The sequence below is a fragment of the Gymnoscopelus braueri genome, assembly GCF_963280865.1.
Source record: "Gymnoscopelus braueri genome assembly, chromosome: 3".
NCBI lineage: Eukaryota > Metazoa > Chordata > Actinopteri > Myctophiformes > Myctophidae > Gymnoscopelus > Gymnoscopelus braueri.
The window spans coordinates 50337988-50353779 of NC_137612.1; the positions used below are offsets into that span (position 1 = coordinate 50337988).

General features: G+C 40.5%; 1 protein-coding gene across 1 annotated transcript; it reads right to left on the reverse strand.

The window, feature by feature from the left end:
- Positions 1-407: 407 nt before the first annotated feature.
- cav4a (caveolin 4a) lies at positions 408-3035 on the reverse strand. Its single transcript, XM_080424191.1, has 3 exons — positions 2710-3035; positions 1404-1591; positions 408-702 (listed from the first exon to the last, which is right to left on the reverse strand). The coding sequence occupies exons 1-3, from the start codon at positions 2935-2937 to the stop codon at positions 552-554; spliced, it is 567 nt and encodes a 188-aa protein (XP_080280317.1). The 5' UTR covers positions 2938-3035; the 3' UTR covers positions 408-551.
- Positions 3036-15792: the final 12757 nt, after the last annotated feature.

The following is a 15792-nucleotide window of genomic DNA, read 5'->3' on the forward strand; positions in this document are numbered from 1 at the left end:
AGACGAAGCTTAGTTATTGATCATTTGAAAATAACGCAAAGCCTTTTATGATTTAAAAATCACACCCTGTGTGAAGTGGGCGGTGTCTTGCTAGCTAATCACAATACTGAATGGAGTCAACCAATCATGTACAATAAATTGACATGTACATTTATTGAAACACTCTTTATGATGGACGAAACCATAACTAAAAAAAAACAAAGTAATGGTTTTTTTTAAGTTATGGTTTCTTATATAGGGCTATGCACATGTGTCATGTGACACTGGCCAATCACAGTCCTGAATAGACTGTGATTGGCCAATCACGGTGCAGGGTTAGGCGGGGTACTTTTTGGCCAATCACAGCGCAGGATAATTGTACAAATTTCCAAACCTCACTTATAGGGGCGGTTTCACCGCCCAAAAAATAGCCTTTTTTGAGCTTTTCAAATCTCAGTCCATGAGGCAGCAGTGGTACTTAAGTGGTACTTATGGGCACATCGGTTGGGAACCAGTGACACAGAACTTAATCCCAACCTTCATAATGTCCCTCACGTGTGAAAAGAAAGGTGTCATTCTCTCGCCAGGTGAACGCTGAAACCGCCGCAGCACCTGCTAGCACTGGTGAAGAAGGGCTGCACGATAATGCCCATTACAATGCTCCACAGGCTCTGTAACCAGCGGGTACCCACCAGCAGGCACTGGACACATGGGCTGAGCAACCTGTTAACAGGGGCAAATGGAGAAACGCATTCAGAGGAAAAGAAAGCACTGAACGATGTTAAAACATTGTAGACAGTATTTGATGAACTAATCTATGCTTGGATGGGTGTGGGTGATTTAAGCACCTGGTCTGTGTCAAAATAAATGGACTCTGGGCTAGGTGTGACTACAAAGGGGATCAATTAAATGCCTGCCTGCCTGTCTATGTATCTAGTTATTTTTAATAATAATAATAATAATAATAATAATAATAATAATAATAATAATAATAATAATAATAAGGGTAATAATAATAATAATAATAATAATAATAATAATAATAATAATAAACATTATTTATATAGCACCCTTTCAAACAAAGTTACAAAGTGCTTATAACAACTAAATAACAAACATAAATCATAATCAATTGAGAAAAGAATATAGGATGACTAGACAGCAACACACAATAACAGTATTAGTGAGAATAGATGCATCAATTTCTGCCGTTAGGGAGTTAAAAAGCATTTTTTGAATATAAAAGTGGGTTTTTAATTTAGATTTAAAAATGGTTATGGAGCTAGCAAGCCTGAGGTCCAATGCTAAGCTGTTCTAGAGTCTGATGGCAAAGGCCCGGTCACCCTTGGTCACCAGCCTAGACTTAGGAACAACAGTGAATGACACCATGGAGTGTGGTGACACATGAATTGGCCTCCACGCACCAAATGTGGAGGCAGCTGAGAATGCCAAACAGGAGGCCAGAGAGGATGGACATCGGAATGGCCAGCAGCACTGTCGCTATCCTGTAGATCCACACCCTGGACACCTCAAACAGAGCGTTGCTCCAGATCCACACCCTGTCCCCACTGCGTACCGACACAGGCTCTGCTATCACATCCTCAAAGGTCACCTGCATACATGGAGGAGAGAGACACGCAACTGTCACACATGGACGGAGGGGATGGTGTTACCATCGTAATCTGTAATGTGGCTTTAAGGTGCCGTAAGTGATTGTTATTTGTTAAAATAAGTGTAATAGCTCTATATTCCAGGGCCGGCGCGCCCATTAGGTAGAGTAGGCAGTTGCCTAGGGCGCCACTAGGGGGGGGCGCCAAAAAAAAGGCTCTAGGTGGCGCTGTGGCAGAAAACGGTGGCGCGGCGGGGGGGGGGGGGGCGCCAGGAAAAATATTGCCTATGGCGCCTAATTGCCTAGCATCGGCCCTGCTATATTCTGATAGTAAACATTACTATGGAGTGTTTTTTCAGTAGCAGGGGTCGCCCCGTCTCTCTCAGCTCAGTAAACTGCATTTTCAGGTCGGGATACAAATGTCCTGTCCAATCAGGAGAGAGAACTCATACAGGATACAGGATAATCAAGAGAAATTGGAAGAGATGACACAAATAAATGAGCAGACAAAATTAAATGCACGATGCAATTGAAGCTGATAAATGGGTACTGATTGGCTGAAATTGGTAACCCACCTGAAAATGTATTTTCTATTTATTTAAGAGCTGGAGAGACGGGGAGATCCCTGTTAGTGAACAGACACTCTAAAGCAATGATTACTATCAGAATATTGAAAAAATACGTTTTTATTTTAACCTAAAAATATCACTCACATTAACTTATTTAAAAAAAATATATATAAAAAATATTGAAAAAACACAGCCCCCTCACGCATTAGAAGGACAATATCAGTCACCAGAACCAAGGACGGGTGTTTTCAATTAATCTAACATGGTTAAAATGGAGTTTGACGTTACAATGGGTGTGCATGAGAAGGGGGCGTGTCTGTTTAAATGAATATCCAATATCTAAATACCGAATCAAGAACTGTCTGGGGTGCTCACAAAAGCCAGAGTATAGACGTTAAAATGACCCCAAACATGTTTGAAAGTGAAATACCCCTTTAATGCATATCACTGGTTTTTGCCTTAGTTATCAGATAGTTTTACTAGGAAGTTCAAATCCATGCGACTATATCAAGGTCCAAGTTACATCCATGGCCCATAACGGACCAAAAATACCTTGAGGCTGTCATTGATTCCACGGGGGTCTCTGTTATTAAGCAGAGGCTTGGTGTCACTGATCTCCACCAAAGTAGACGTATGGATATTCTCCTCTTCATCCAGGACGGGAGAGGCCTTCCAGAGGGCCACAGGCTCCTCCTGCTCATCAGAGTCCTCCAGCTCATCGGAGTCCCCCAGGTCAATCTCTACCTCCTCGGAATCTTCCCCTTTCATCATGGTGTCCATTCAAACATGAGAGGAAAAGCCAAACAAGGGGGACAAGCCGGTGTGTCTCACTCCGATTCATGTACTGTACTGTGTAAGCTGCATGCTCAGACCGCGGGCTGACCAGCCCCCCCCTGGCTGGCATTGAAGAGGGGTTTATATTGGGACCGTGACAGTGGCCTGGATGGCATTTGCAGATGGTCTTTCTCTTTAATGTGTGGATCACTTCCCCCTGTGCCTAGGGAGAGCCGCCTATGTAGCAGGATATAAATACCAGGGAGAGAGGGGAGCTTCCCTCTGGACACTGATACTCTCTGTTGGGAACGCAGACACAACACAAACTACACACTTTTGCTCTCCATATACCAGACACAGTGTCAGGATCTGTCTCCTTGTATCTTATTCTGTTGTATCGTTCCTATTGCTTCCTGTTCTCTTGTACTTTTATGTAGTGATGTCCTAGTGTTTCCTATTATACCTAGTTACTGTTACTTGTCTTGTCTCACCTACCCTTTGATTAGTTATGTTTTCCACCTGTGTCCTGTTGTGCCCCAGCCAATCCCTGTGTGTGTGTGTATAGACCCACAGTTCCTTATTTTTCCTGTTAGATTATAGACTTTGTTATGTTGTCCTGTCCAGTTCTGTTCACCTATCTGTTCAATAAATCTTTGTGCATTTGACCTGCTCTGCTCCTGCCTATCTGTTCTGCATCTGGGTCCTACACTCCTGCCTCGCACGTGACACACAACTTGAGGACAATGACATGAGAACCTGCATACATGCAGCACACAAGTAAAATAAAATAAATAAACCAATAAATAAAGAGATTCATGGAAAATAGCTAACTGTTAGGCTATTTTCCATTAATCTCTTTATTTATTGGTTATTAGAAGACTGTAAACAGGTATGATTTCATATAGATAATAGAGGCTCTATGCTTTTCTTAAGCAAATTCACAAGTGTTACGTTAGGCAGACTGGCCAACCACTCACTATTATCCATCTGTATTCAGCTTGAGAGAAAGATTTCTGACCTCAGCTCACTAAATGGGTCAAGAGATTAATTATAACTATACTGCCCCCACCTGGCCTGTGAAGAACATTACATCTCTTTTAACAAGCAGTACTCCCCACTGCAGCTGAATGGTGACCACGTATCTACAGCAGGCCTACGCCTACCCCTCCTTTATGACAAACACTGACTTAGTACAACAGTTACTAGCTAACTGATATATTAAATCTGACTCTATATGAAGTACAGCACTCAATGTAGCATCAATGTTCTGCTGTATTGTTCCCCATGTTTTTTCAATATATTGACCAAGTCTAACAAAAAAAACGAACCTTTCAGCATTATACACATTGCTTCCAAGATTATTGGCCTTCCCACACCAAGCCATCACATGTTTAGCAGTAAATGACCTCAACCGTCACTTTACAATCATGGCATCGGGATGAAGATACAGATCTTTTGACTCAGCCATTGCAGCACTAAACAAACTGACTCTATGTATTGTTTTTATGTTGTATTGTATTTTGTTATTATTAATATTTTTGTTGAACATACTGTGAAGAGGAATATCCCTCTGGGACGATACAGACTGATTATGATAATGAATTATGACTTATATCAGGCCTATCAGGCCTTCAGCGTGGGTAAGCCCCCCAGGGCATTATTACACATTATTATACAGCTTTTTTGTGATTTTTTTCAAGGGTGTCCTTAACCTAATAATTTTAATAAATATTATGATGATACTATGGTCCTAGCTAGGTGACTTACAGCCACAGTGAGCGTAGCCAATGCAGTGTTGATAAACTTGAGTTATTTAAAGTTAGAATAGCTGAAGTTGTGACTGCATCAAGGAATTATGCCATCTACAAAAACAATGTCAAGCTGAGTTACTACCACCTGAGCATGGCCCAAAGTAGCTTTGAAACAAGTTCAGAACCAGTGAAATGCGTTGCATGGCACGTTCTTGTAATCAAAAAGAGCCATGAATCCCTTGGCCCTGTCAAGTTCACCTCTCAGCCTTGTCACGCTCACCCTGTCCCTATTGGGCTTCCCAGATCCGTTTCTAACGCTCATCCTGGAAAGAAACATCTCCGAGTTTGAACAGGAAAGCTTTGGCTATAGATTCTGGCCAGAGAAAGAATGATGGGTTTATTCTGGTCCGGAAGTAGTGAATAGTTCAGCTGTTGGGGCTGAAAAAAGACTGTCTGCTTTGTCTTCTCCTGCTCAGGTCATAAATGGCATCCATCTCTATGAGGAAGCTCCTGGAGACAGATAGTGGTGGAAGAAGTACTCCGAAGTTTTTTACTTAAGTAAAAAGAGTAGCGATACAACCACTGCATGTAAAAGATTTGTTATTTGACTTGAGTAAAAGTATAAAAGCATTGTCATCAAAATCTGAAGTACCAAAAGTCATTATGCAGTATATCCCTTTTTTTTTATTCTCAAATTTCCTAAATGCTTTCGAAAATTGGCGATCAACAAGCTCATCACAACGCTGTTGTGAGCTTGTAGATCGGCTATTTTCGAAGAGACTAAGTAGAAAATAATGAATCTGTTTCGTAATAATAAACTAAATCTAAAAAAGTACAGTATTTGCCTCTGAGATGTAGTGGCGTAGAAGTATAAAGTATTGAAAAATGAAAATAATGAAGCAAAGTGAAAGTACTCAATTGTAAATATACTTTTCCTCCACTGGCTTTGTCTTCTCCTGCCCAGGTCATCAGAGGCATCAATCTCCACGAGGAAGCTCCAGAAGACAGATGACTCAATGTGCTGCTCTGGGCCTGGATAATGTGGAAAATGCTTTCTATTCTATGCCTTCTATGCTCTCTCAGGTATATAAGGTATATTTCACAACATGCTTTTAGGGAAAATCCTTTCTCTATACTCTCAACCTTTGGACTCATTAACAAATGATCCTCACACTGCTATTAATAGACCAGCCCATGGCAGTGAGGCAAGGTGTATTCAAATGAACTCCTAGCTCCCTGTTCAATTCCCAGGTTTTGCCCTCATTTTTATTTTCATAAAATTGAGAGGCATCCTGGAAGGCTTAAACTCATACATAGATTTTATGGATTTATGAAAAAAAAAGAATATCCTTCCCCATGGGTGCTGACCTTATCCCCCCATTTACAATTATGAGCTTATCTATTTCAAATGAAGGGATTCATGATGATCTTTTCCTATAGCTAAACAAAGTGAATTTGCAGGGGCCTATGGGCATCCCTTGTTCAATTAGCAGGAAACAGTGCTCATTGCCTCTTAGATCCATTGATTGCAATCAATGATTCTCTGAAGTATTTCAAATTGTTTGTGTAATAAATCATGCATAGTGTGCGTGTGTGCATGTGTGATCCACACACGCAAGCACACGCACGCACACACCAACGAGAAACACACACACACACACACACACACACACACACACACACACACACACACACACACACACACACACACACACACACACACACACACACACACACACACACACACACACACACACACACACACACACACAATTTAGCAGATGCTTTTATCCAGAGTGACTTACAAGTGTGAGATCAGAATAAGCAGAGTGACTAAGCATGAACTCTATCAATAAACAACAAGGTAAATGGTCACATTATAGAGTGCAGAAAGAACAATGTATTGCCTCAAAGAAACTAGGATATCAGGTAAACAACACGAGCACACGCGCGCGCGCACTTACGTACACACCACACACACGCACACGCTCACACAGTGTTTATAGTGTGAGAGAGGTCCTCCGCAGTGTGTCTGAATGGTCTCCATGGTGAATGATAATTCCTGTCTGAAGACAAAGTGGGAACACAGTGTATCAGTCATAGATAGATAGTGTGTGTGTGTGTGTGTGTGTGTGTGTGTGTGTGTGTGTGTGTGTGTGTGTGTGTGTGTGTGTGTGTGTGTGTGTGTGTGTGTGTGTGTGTGTGTGTGTGTGTGTGTGTGTGTGTGTGTGTGTGTGTGTGTGTGTGTGTGTGTGTGTGTGTGTGTGTGAGGTAAGAGACAGTGGTATGCTAATGGCCACTTGCACACTTCAGCAGATGGGCTCCATGAGGGTTTGTTTACATCCATAGCTGAACAGGTGAGCGAACCTACCAGGCAAAACAGAGGGAATGAGAGAAAGCGAGTGAAAGTACACAAAAGAGAGTACAAGTAATAGACTGTAAAAAAAGGAATATATATATATACATAAGTGTTTATATTATGTGTATTAACTCACTAACCATGTCTAAATCCTTACATGTACAAATTTGCACACTTATTCATACTCAAACTCGTGTTTTATTAAGGTAGCTCCTAGTCGTTAGTTGAGTGTTTTGTGTGAGCCCATCTAAAGTCAGGACTATCTATGCCTTATAAAGCATGTATACATTACATAGAAGCAGTGATATAGAAAATGTCAATAGAATCATTAAGCACATTACATATTCGGTTATTAATCGGGAATAAAACGATAATAACTGTGTTTACTAATGCTTAGTAATGTATGACTAATGCTATACAAATGATACATTCATGATTAATTAAGTATTTAGCCTACTAATTCTTGATAGTGTATCGTTATTATAAAGTGTTACCGCAAATTCAAATCCACCATCTTAGAATTTCTGGTCCCGAATGGAGCCAGAAAATGAATGCTACGGCTGGAAGGGCAGCTCTGGTTGAGCAAGTAGAAGCCCTGGAAGCATACCCTTCTTTATAATCAATGAAAACATTTATGGGACCATAATTTACAAAAACTCATATCATGATAATTCAAAAAAGAGCTTAAACTAGTGCCTGAAAGCATTTATGACAATGTATAAGTAAAATCTGATCATCAAATTCCCATTGAGTTTAATGAGGTGAAAAGTCTGCGGCATTTTCAATACGTCCGCATTGGCCTCATTTCCAGCGGCGAATGCTTACCGCCTGGTACAACCACAGTCTGATACTGTTGGCCACTGCAGCATCTCCCCTGGAGCAGTCCAGGGATTCAATGTCTTGCTCAAGGGCACGACTACAGCGTTGTTGGGGGGAGGGGATATGGTGGCCATTCACTTCCCCAATCTGATTTATCCTGCCGGTTCGGGGGACCAGGACCCTTTCAATCACACACTTTAGGCCACCATTGCCCCCTCCATTTATATCCTCTCAGAGTTCCAGACCCATAAGGGTCCCCAGACCTGATGTTGAGAAACTGTGCCTTACTATATTGCGTCCCCCCCGCCCCCTGTCTCTACCAGTGGTGTAAAGTAACTAAGTACATTTACTCAAGTACAATTTTGAGGTACTTTTACTTTACTGGAGCATTTCCCAATTGTCTATACTTTTACTTCTCCTCCACTACATCTCAGAGGCAAATATTGTACTTTTACTCCACTACAATTATTTGAAAACTTTAGTTACTACTTTACTTTGCAGATATACATTATTACATTATAAAACATACATTAACCACTTTAGCCCTGATTTATACATAGGCTATTTGAAAATAGCCTATCTACAAGCTCACAGCTTGTAGATCTGCTATTTTGTAACATTTTAGTACTTTTACTTTTGGTACATTTTGATACCAATACTTTTGTACTTTTATTAAAGTAAATGTTTAATTCCAGACTTTTACTTGTAACAGAGTACTTCTACATTGCAGTATTGATAGTAAAACATTTGAGTACTTTTTCCACCACTGGTCTCTACACATGTGAACTGATCTACACAATCTATCTATAGACAATGTGCACCCATTAGCTGGATATAAGTGATTTACATTCACATCACGTCTTATTGCCATGCCTGTTTTAACCAGTGCTTTGCTTAAGGTGTGATAACCAGTAGATGTTTTTATGCATGTGCACAAGCACAAAGAGAAACATTAACTTGAACACACACACACACACACACGCACACGCACACACACACGCACACGCACACACGTTGGCATCATAATATACTTAAAGTATCAAAAGTAAAAGTACTCGTTATGCAGAATGTCCCATTTCACACGTTGTTTTTTCTTTTTTCAAGGGTTTTCAAACATTTTCAAAATATCTTGGAGATAGCCGATCTACAAGCTCACAATGCGTTATGACGCAACAAGTTGTGAGCTTGTAGATTTGCTATTTTTCTTTTAAATGTATGACATTTCAAAATTAAATACTTTCGTGAATTTCTTAGAAAATGTACTTCATAATTTGCACTTATTTATACTTAAGTATTTTTAAAAGCAAGTACAGAGCACATTTTACTTAGTTGAGTTAGTAGTATCTATCTATACTTTGACTCTAGTATTGCCTATAGTAATATGTGTGTGTGTGCATGTGGCTCTGTGCAGAGTCAGCCGGCTACTGTTTCTGGAACAATCTAATGAACTAAACAGAATCATCAATCACACCATATCTCCTTCTTTCTCGCTTTGATTCCTCAGCTCTGGTTCACTCATTGCCGCCATGTAGTGTCTGCAGCAACATCATATTTCATATTTATTCATTTATTTTCATATCTCATTATATTTAAAGAGTAGAACGTACAGGGGAAAGGCAGATTCACCATGAGAAGTACAGCTACAGTATATGATGGAGCCACACACTTGCCTAGTGGAAAGTGGTTCTCATACATTTTCATGTCAAGGACCCCCTTTTCAAAAGACTTGGTGCCGAGGACCCCCATTGGAGAAGATGTTTGTAGCTAGATTATATTTAGTACAGAATTCTACAACTGTCTACACACCAGGGCTCTTCAATGATTTTCAGGAGAGGGATGCATAGATAGCTTCCACTTGTTTGACAGCACTGTCATCAGTGTTGTGTAAATGAATGTTTTGTAGGTGTTTATTTATAGATTATTTTGTCTAATATGCAACGCATTGCGCTGCGACGTGTTCTTGTGAGCTTGTAGATCTGCTATTTTCAGCGAATTCCCCACCCATAATAGGGATGCTATAGGATAGGGTATAAGGGGTTATTGTAAAAAAAAAAAAACCTGAGGGGGTCCCGGACCCCCTGTTGAAGACCCATGGTCTATAATGTGGGTGGGGAGATAACAGTGGAGAGAGTGAAACCTATGATCTGAATAGTCATTCTTATAGGGTGCATTCTCATCGGGTTAATAACTTCTAGCTGGTGAATCACAGTAATAGTGAAATTAAACTGTTCTTCATGTTTTCGGGGGACCCCTGAAACCCCCTTAAGGACCCCTGGGGTTTCCCGGACCCCACTTTGAGAACAACTGCTCTAGGCTTTCTTGTAAATTGTTGCTGTCGGGCAGAATCCTTGTATCATTTAAACTTTTTATGTTTTGTTTTTTTTCGTCATACAAGAGTGTCACACAAAAGTCATGAAAAGACTATTTTCGCTATTCTAAAATGTCAAATCAAACATTAAAAAAAGAACGGTTTTGGACATGGGCATGGTTTCCACCCGACACCCGACTGTGTTTGATCTACAATGAATATCATGTGAGAATGAGAATGGGCAATTGATGTGACTCTCTGGCTTTGATGAAGGTGCTTGCTTCAATTGAGATGGAAGGTCCTTCATTTTAATTAGCAATTAATAAGAACTGCTCCAGCAAATATAATTACTGTGCTGAACCAAGCAATATGCCGTCGCTGTCAGGCAGTAACCTCTTATCTCCACTTTTCAAGACCTACTTCGTCGTACAAGAGTGTCACCCAACAGGAGTGAAAATAGCCAATCTATGCACAAGAAATGTGGCGCTGAGCGGTCCAGCGGTTTGTGAGATTATCTCCGGACACACACACACACGCACACACACACACACACACACACACACACACACACACACACACACACACACACACACACACACACACACACACACACACACACACACACACACACACACACACACACACACACACACACACACACACACACACACACGGACACCCCGTCTCAGAGAGCAATGGTTCTCAACCTTTTCAGGCCGCGACCCCCCAAAATAATCATACTTGAGTTGAGGCATTCCATTTAGTTTGACTCGGTTCAACAGATAAATATTGTGAAAATGGCTGATCTACAAGCTCACAACGCCTCGCGTTGTAAGGCGTTGTGAGCTTGTAGATCAGCTATTTTCATTTTTTTATATTATTTGAGAATTTAGCCAATGTTTGACCAGTTTTTATAGTACAGTTTGCTGATTACTTTTGATGCAGTAATGGTCTTTTTCTTGTCTTTATGTTTTTCCTTAAATTGTCACTTCACTGTCATCTGGGGACCCCCCAAAAATCATGTGGGGTCCCGACCCACAGGTTGAGGACCCCTGTCATAGAGGGCTAGACTCTTTAAGCCTTTTGCAGAGCCGCACTCCCAAAAATTGTTTTGTATAGACTTTTTTTTTTAAACAGTCAGAGGAGTGAGGTGTTCTCGGCCTAGAGGAGGGATCCTGATGAAAGGCCAAAGGTCAAAGGTCAACAGCACCTGACACCTTCACTGCCATGCAAGTTCAACATACCCAGCATGTCATCGCTGTCCCATGGAAACCTTGCATGTCGAATTAATGCCCTACTTGATCATACCTACTACAGCCTCACATAAAAGTAACAAAAGCAGCAGATCTACAAGCTCGTTTTGAGCTTAGAGATCCGTTACTTTTGCTGTTTTTGAATTTGAATCCTGAAAAGTAAACAGTTTTGGACATATGTTTCCACCCGACAGAGACGATCTCCAAAGCGATTTACTTTTCATGAAATGGGAAAACGAATATGTGTGCCAACAGTTCCAACGTAGTTAATATTCAGTCACAAGGCTCTTGTTTACACTTTTGATTGGTTCAATATTTATGAAACCCATAGACACACAAGCTACTTTCACTTTCAAAAATGTCCATAAACAGTAAACATAGCAGATCTACAAGCTCACATCGCAGTGCGACACATTGTGAGCTTGTAGATCAGCTAGCTTCGCTACTTTTGTGTGACATTCTTGTTCGATGAAGTAAGGGGAAAAAACATTAAAAAGTTGTGCTATGGAGATACAAGGTTTCAGCCCAACAGCAACGGTATTGTTTGGTTATTTGGCTTCCTAAACCCTGACAACCACAATCACACTAAGCAGTCACACGACGGTGGTTATCAACTCGGTAAAGTCACGCCGGGATTTCCCAATCGAGCCATTAAAAAGGGACAGTGTTTGCGACATATGACCAATGGCAAACATGGACAGATACTACCGGCAGCACAGTGGCACGTCTCACAAACCGAGAGCAAACTATAACCATATTAGACAAATACGAACAATTCAAACACATCATCCATGGATAACAAGTGACACCGTTAGCAGCTGCCAAATGCAGGAAGCTAGGACAGCTGGCGAGAAAATAAATCGCTGAAGGTGTGAATGCAGAATAGGCTTATAATCGTCTGTAAATGCACGGCGTGTGTGTGTGTGTGTGTGTGTGTGTGTGTGTGTGTGTGTGTGTGTGTGTGTGTGTGTGTGTGTGTTACATGTGTGTGTGTGTGTGTGTGTTTGCTTCAATGCATGGCACATATTGTCTCTGTAGTTGCGAACGCGGGAGGAGGCGCGGCGAAGCCGCGCCTCCGACCAAGTGGAGCTTACTATGTAACCCTGCTTGGGTTGTGTCTCTGTCTCTCTGTCTGTCTCTCTGTGTGCACTGCCTGTGTGCAGCTCCTCTGAGATAAGTAAATGTCCAATTTAGACGTACCATACATCAAATGAAAGGTCTTTGAAAACTGAACACACCTGTCAAGGTTGCGTTTAAGCCCGCCCCTTCCCCCGGAAGCCACGCCCCGGAGAAGGCTCCTAAAAACTCCCCATTGAAACCCCATGTTAAATGAAAAGTGCCCGAATCGCTCCCAAACTTTTTCTACCCCCCCTAAGTGGGGGTCTACGAACAAATACATCGGGCTCGGATTTTGGCTCCGCCCCCCGGAAGTGGGTGAAACAGGCACTTCAAACACTTTGTTGAATTGTTCAAAAACATTCCAAGTTTTTTTTTTGTGAATTTGTATTTTTCTAAGATGCTCCTTTTAACGCAGATTTTAAAAAAAAACTTTTTTACTTTTTTTCAATATTTTTTTTCATTCTTTTTTTTCTTTTTTTGCGTTCGCTTACCGCGTTCGCGCGTCTTACTTGTACTAACACATATACCTCTAATCATGGCTTATTGGAATTGTCTCTCATTTGATGCCAGCACACTGTAATCCTAAAATGGAATATTAATCCCACTCTGTGTGTGTGTGTGTGTGTGTGTGTGTGTGTGTGTGTGTGTGTGTGTGTGTGTGTGTGTGTGTGTGTGTGTGTGTGTGCGCGTGCGTGCGTGCGTGCGTGCGCACACGTGTGTGCGTGTTCACTGTGCTTGTGTTTCAGCATTGTTTCCGAATTCCTCCACGTTCCATTCTACCTGCCTTGGCATTCATTCAGACAACACAAGCAGATGGCATATCGTATCATCCATTTCATCTATTTGTTTCCTATAAAGTGATGTGCCTTTTCATCTGAGTCTGTCTAGTCTAGAGATGTGCTTACAGAGCTTTGAAAATCTAGTACAGCATGTTCTTTTTGCTTGATCAGGGACATCAATACCATATATTATCCCTTAAATCTAATCTGGTTGAGTACGGGCGGCACATTCACTCACAAATAAATGTTCTGCTAGAGAACGTCTCATCAATATTTTATCAAACCATCTCCACACACATAATCTTTCTTACATGAGAAAGTGTTAATAATGAGCCTAATTGGATGAAAGCTAACAGCAATCCAGCAGGGTATTTCCTTTTTCTGGCTGTGACAAGTATGTCATATCCATAAATAAACGCACCGAATGCAAACATACTTTGCGTATAATCTCCTAGTGTACACAGTACACACATTAAGAGGGCATTATAGACAACCTCTCTGAGCTGTTATGAAATGGATTTCTCTCCTTATATAACCTGACCTGGGCTCTGTCTCGGTCACAGGGCTTTCACATCACAGAGGACATGGAAGACAGAAGTACATCAGGTACAACCTGGCCATAATGATACTCACTGCACTACAGATGCGGTTGCTTCCATTTAAAAAGGAAAGCTTTGCTGCAAACTATATACTGTGGCCTCCATGGCCTGGTGAATGTTTTTGACATGAGGTTTCCACCCGACAGATACAATATTTATTTTGTATACTTACTGATTTTGATACTAAATTGCTAAGTTTGTGGGGACCCCCTGGAACACCCTCAAGGACCCTCGGGGGTCCCCAGACCCCACTTTGAGGAACACTGCTGTAGGTATTTTGATTGTCGACTTTGTCCACATAACATTCATGGACAAAACAAAGCTGAGTACTGAGTTACTGTGACAATTTCAATGTATTTGTTGAAAGTTCTTTCAAAATGAACCAAAATCACACAATGTGATAATTAGGACCAATTATTAAACACAGGTCATTGATTTTGTTTGTCCACTGTATTTCCTTTTGATTTACACATGGGTAAATCAAAGGTTTTAGCAAAACAGGAAAAGCCAAAAGTACAGCCATGTTGGGAACAAACATTGGAAGTCTCTCAGGCAAAAGAGTAAAATAAATACAAAATGTCCTGCAACATAAATACAAAAAAAAACAACATAATATTGAATTGTATTTGCAAAAGTATTTGTACACATTTCACACCAAATAGCCTCCGGCACTTAATATAAATTATTTCACTTGCTTATCCTCAGTCAATCAAATACTCCTTCCATAGAAAGTCAAGTTGTCCAGTGAACGTAATATGATGTAGAATACATTTACTATTCAAGTGCAATAATATAATGATATAAAAAAAACAAATCCTTTCATAGTGAAAAAAACATAGGCCTACTGATTGCAGTGTACTGATAGTTGTAAGATTGCATTAGCAATGTAGTAGAGGTAAGTGTACTACCATTAATGAATTAATGAACCATTGATGAAATAAAGCTAATAATATCTATTTAACATATTAGCTTCTTTTATTTCCTTTTTTTTTCTTAGGGGATAAAGTGATTGTGTACTTCACCCTTCAACTTCAGCTAAAGGAGCTTGTCACCCATTTTCAACCTTATCTTCATATAATTGGCCCTCATGCTTGTTATGAGATGGCACAATTTCGGTCTACTCACTTAGCGTCTCATTGGTGGGCTTTGGACAGTACCAATGACATCATCGAAGGGGTTTCCAAGCTTATAGAAACTACAGCCTTTCTCTTCCTGGAAAGTTTGCATGATGAACCACTGTTACGTTAAAAGAAAATGAAATGAAAAGTGGATGAAAAGTTTTAAATCTTGTTTCAAATGACCAAACCTGTGTCTATTGAGGCTATCGATTATGTCATTGGTAGGCAGGTTTCTGAACTGTCCACAGCCCTGCTCTGAGACACACAGTGAGTAGAAAGAAATGGTGCCATCTAATGAGCATTAGTGAGAAACGGGTGAAATGGTTCTTTAAAACAATAATTATACATATAGATGGAAAGCATGTGAAAACAAGCAAAAGACTTGACATGAATCTCTTCATACTGTATCCGAACTTTTACAGTTTGATACAGTAAGTGCTATTAATCCCCCTGGCCTGGGGCTGCTAATGTTCATCTTCATCATATCTTAGGACTGGGCAATATATCCATGTTATATCCATATTGTGATATGAGACTTAATATCATCTGGGATTTTGGATAATGTAATATGTAGCATGTGTTGTCTTTTCCTGTTCCTAATTACTTCAAGGGTTTTTCACAATAAAACACTACTGGGGAGATTTTAGCGCTTGATTAAATATTTATGTATTTGATATTAATTTAAGCATATATAACCTATATAAAACCCATTGATCTTCAAACTCCGTGTTAACCATGCTAGATTAAATGAAAACA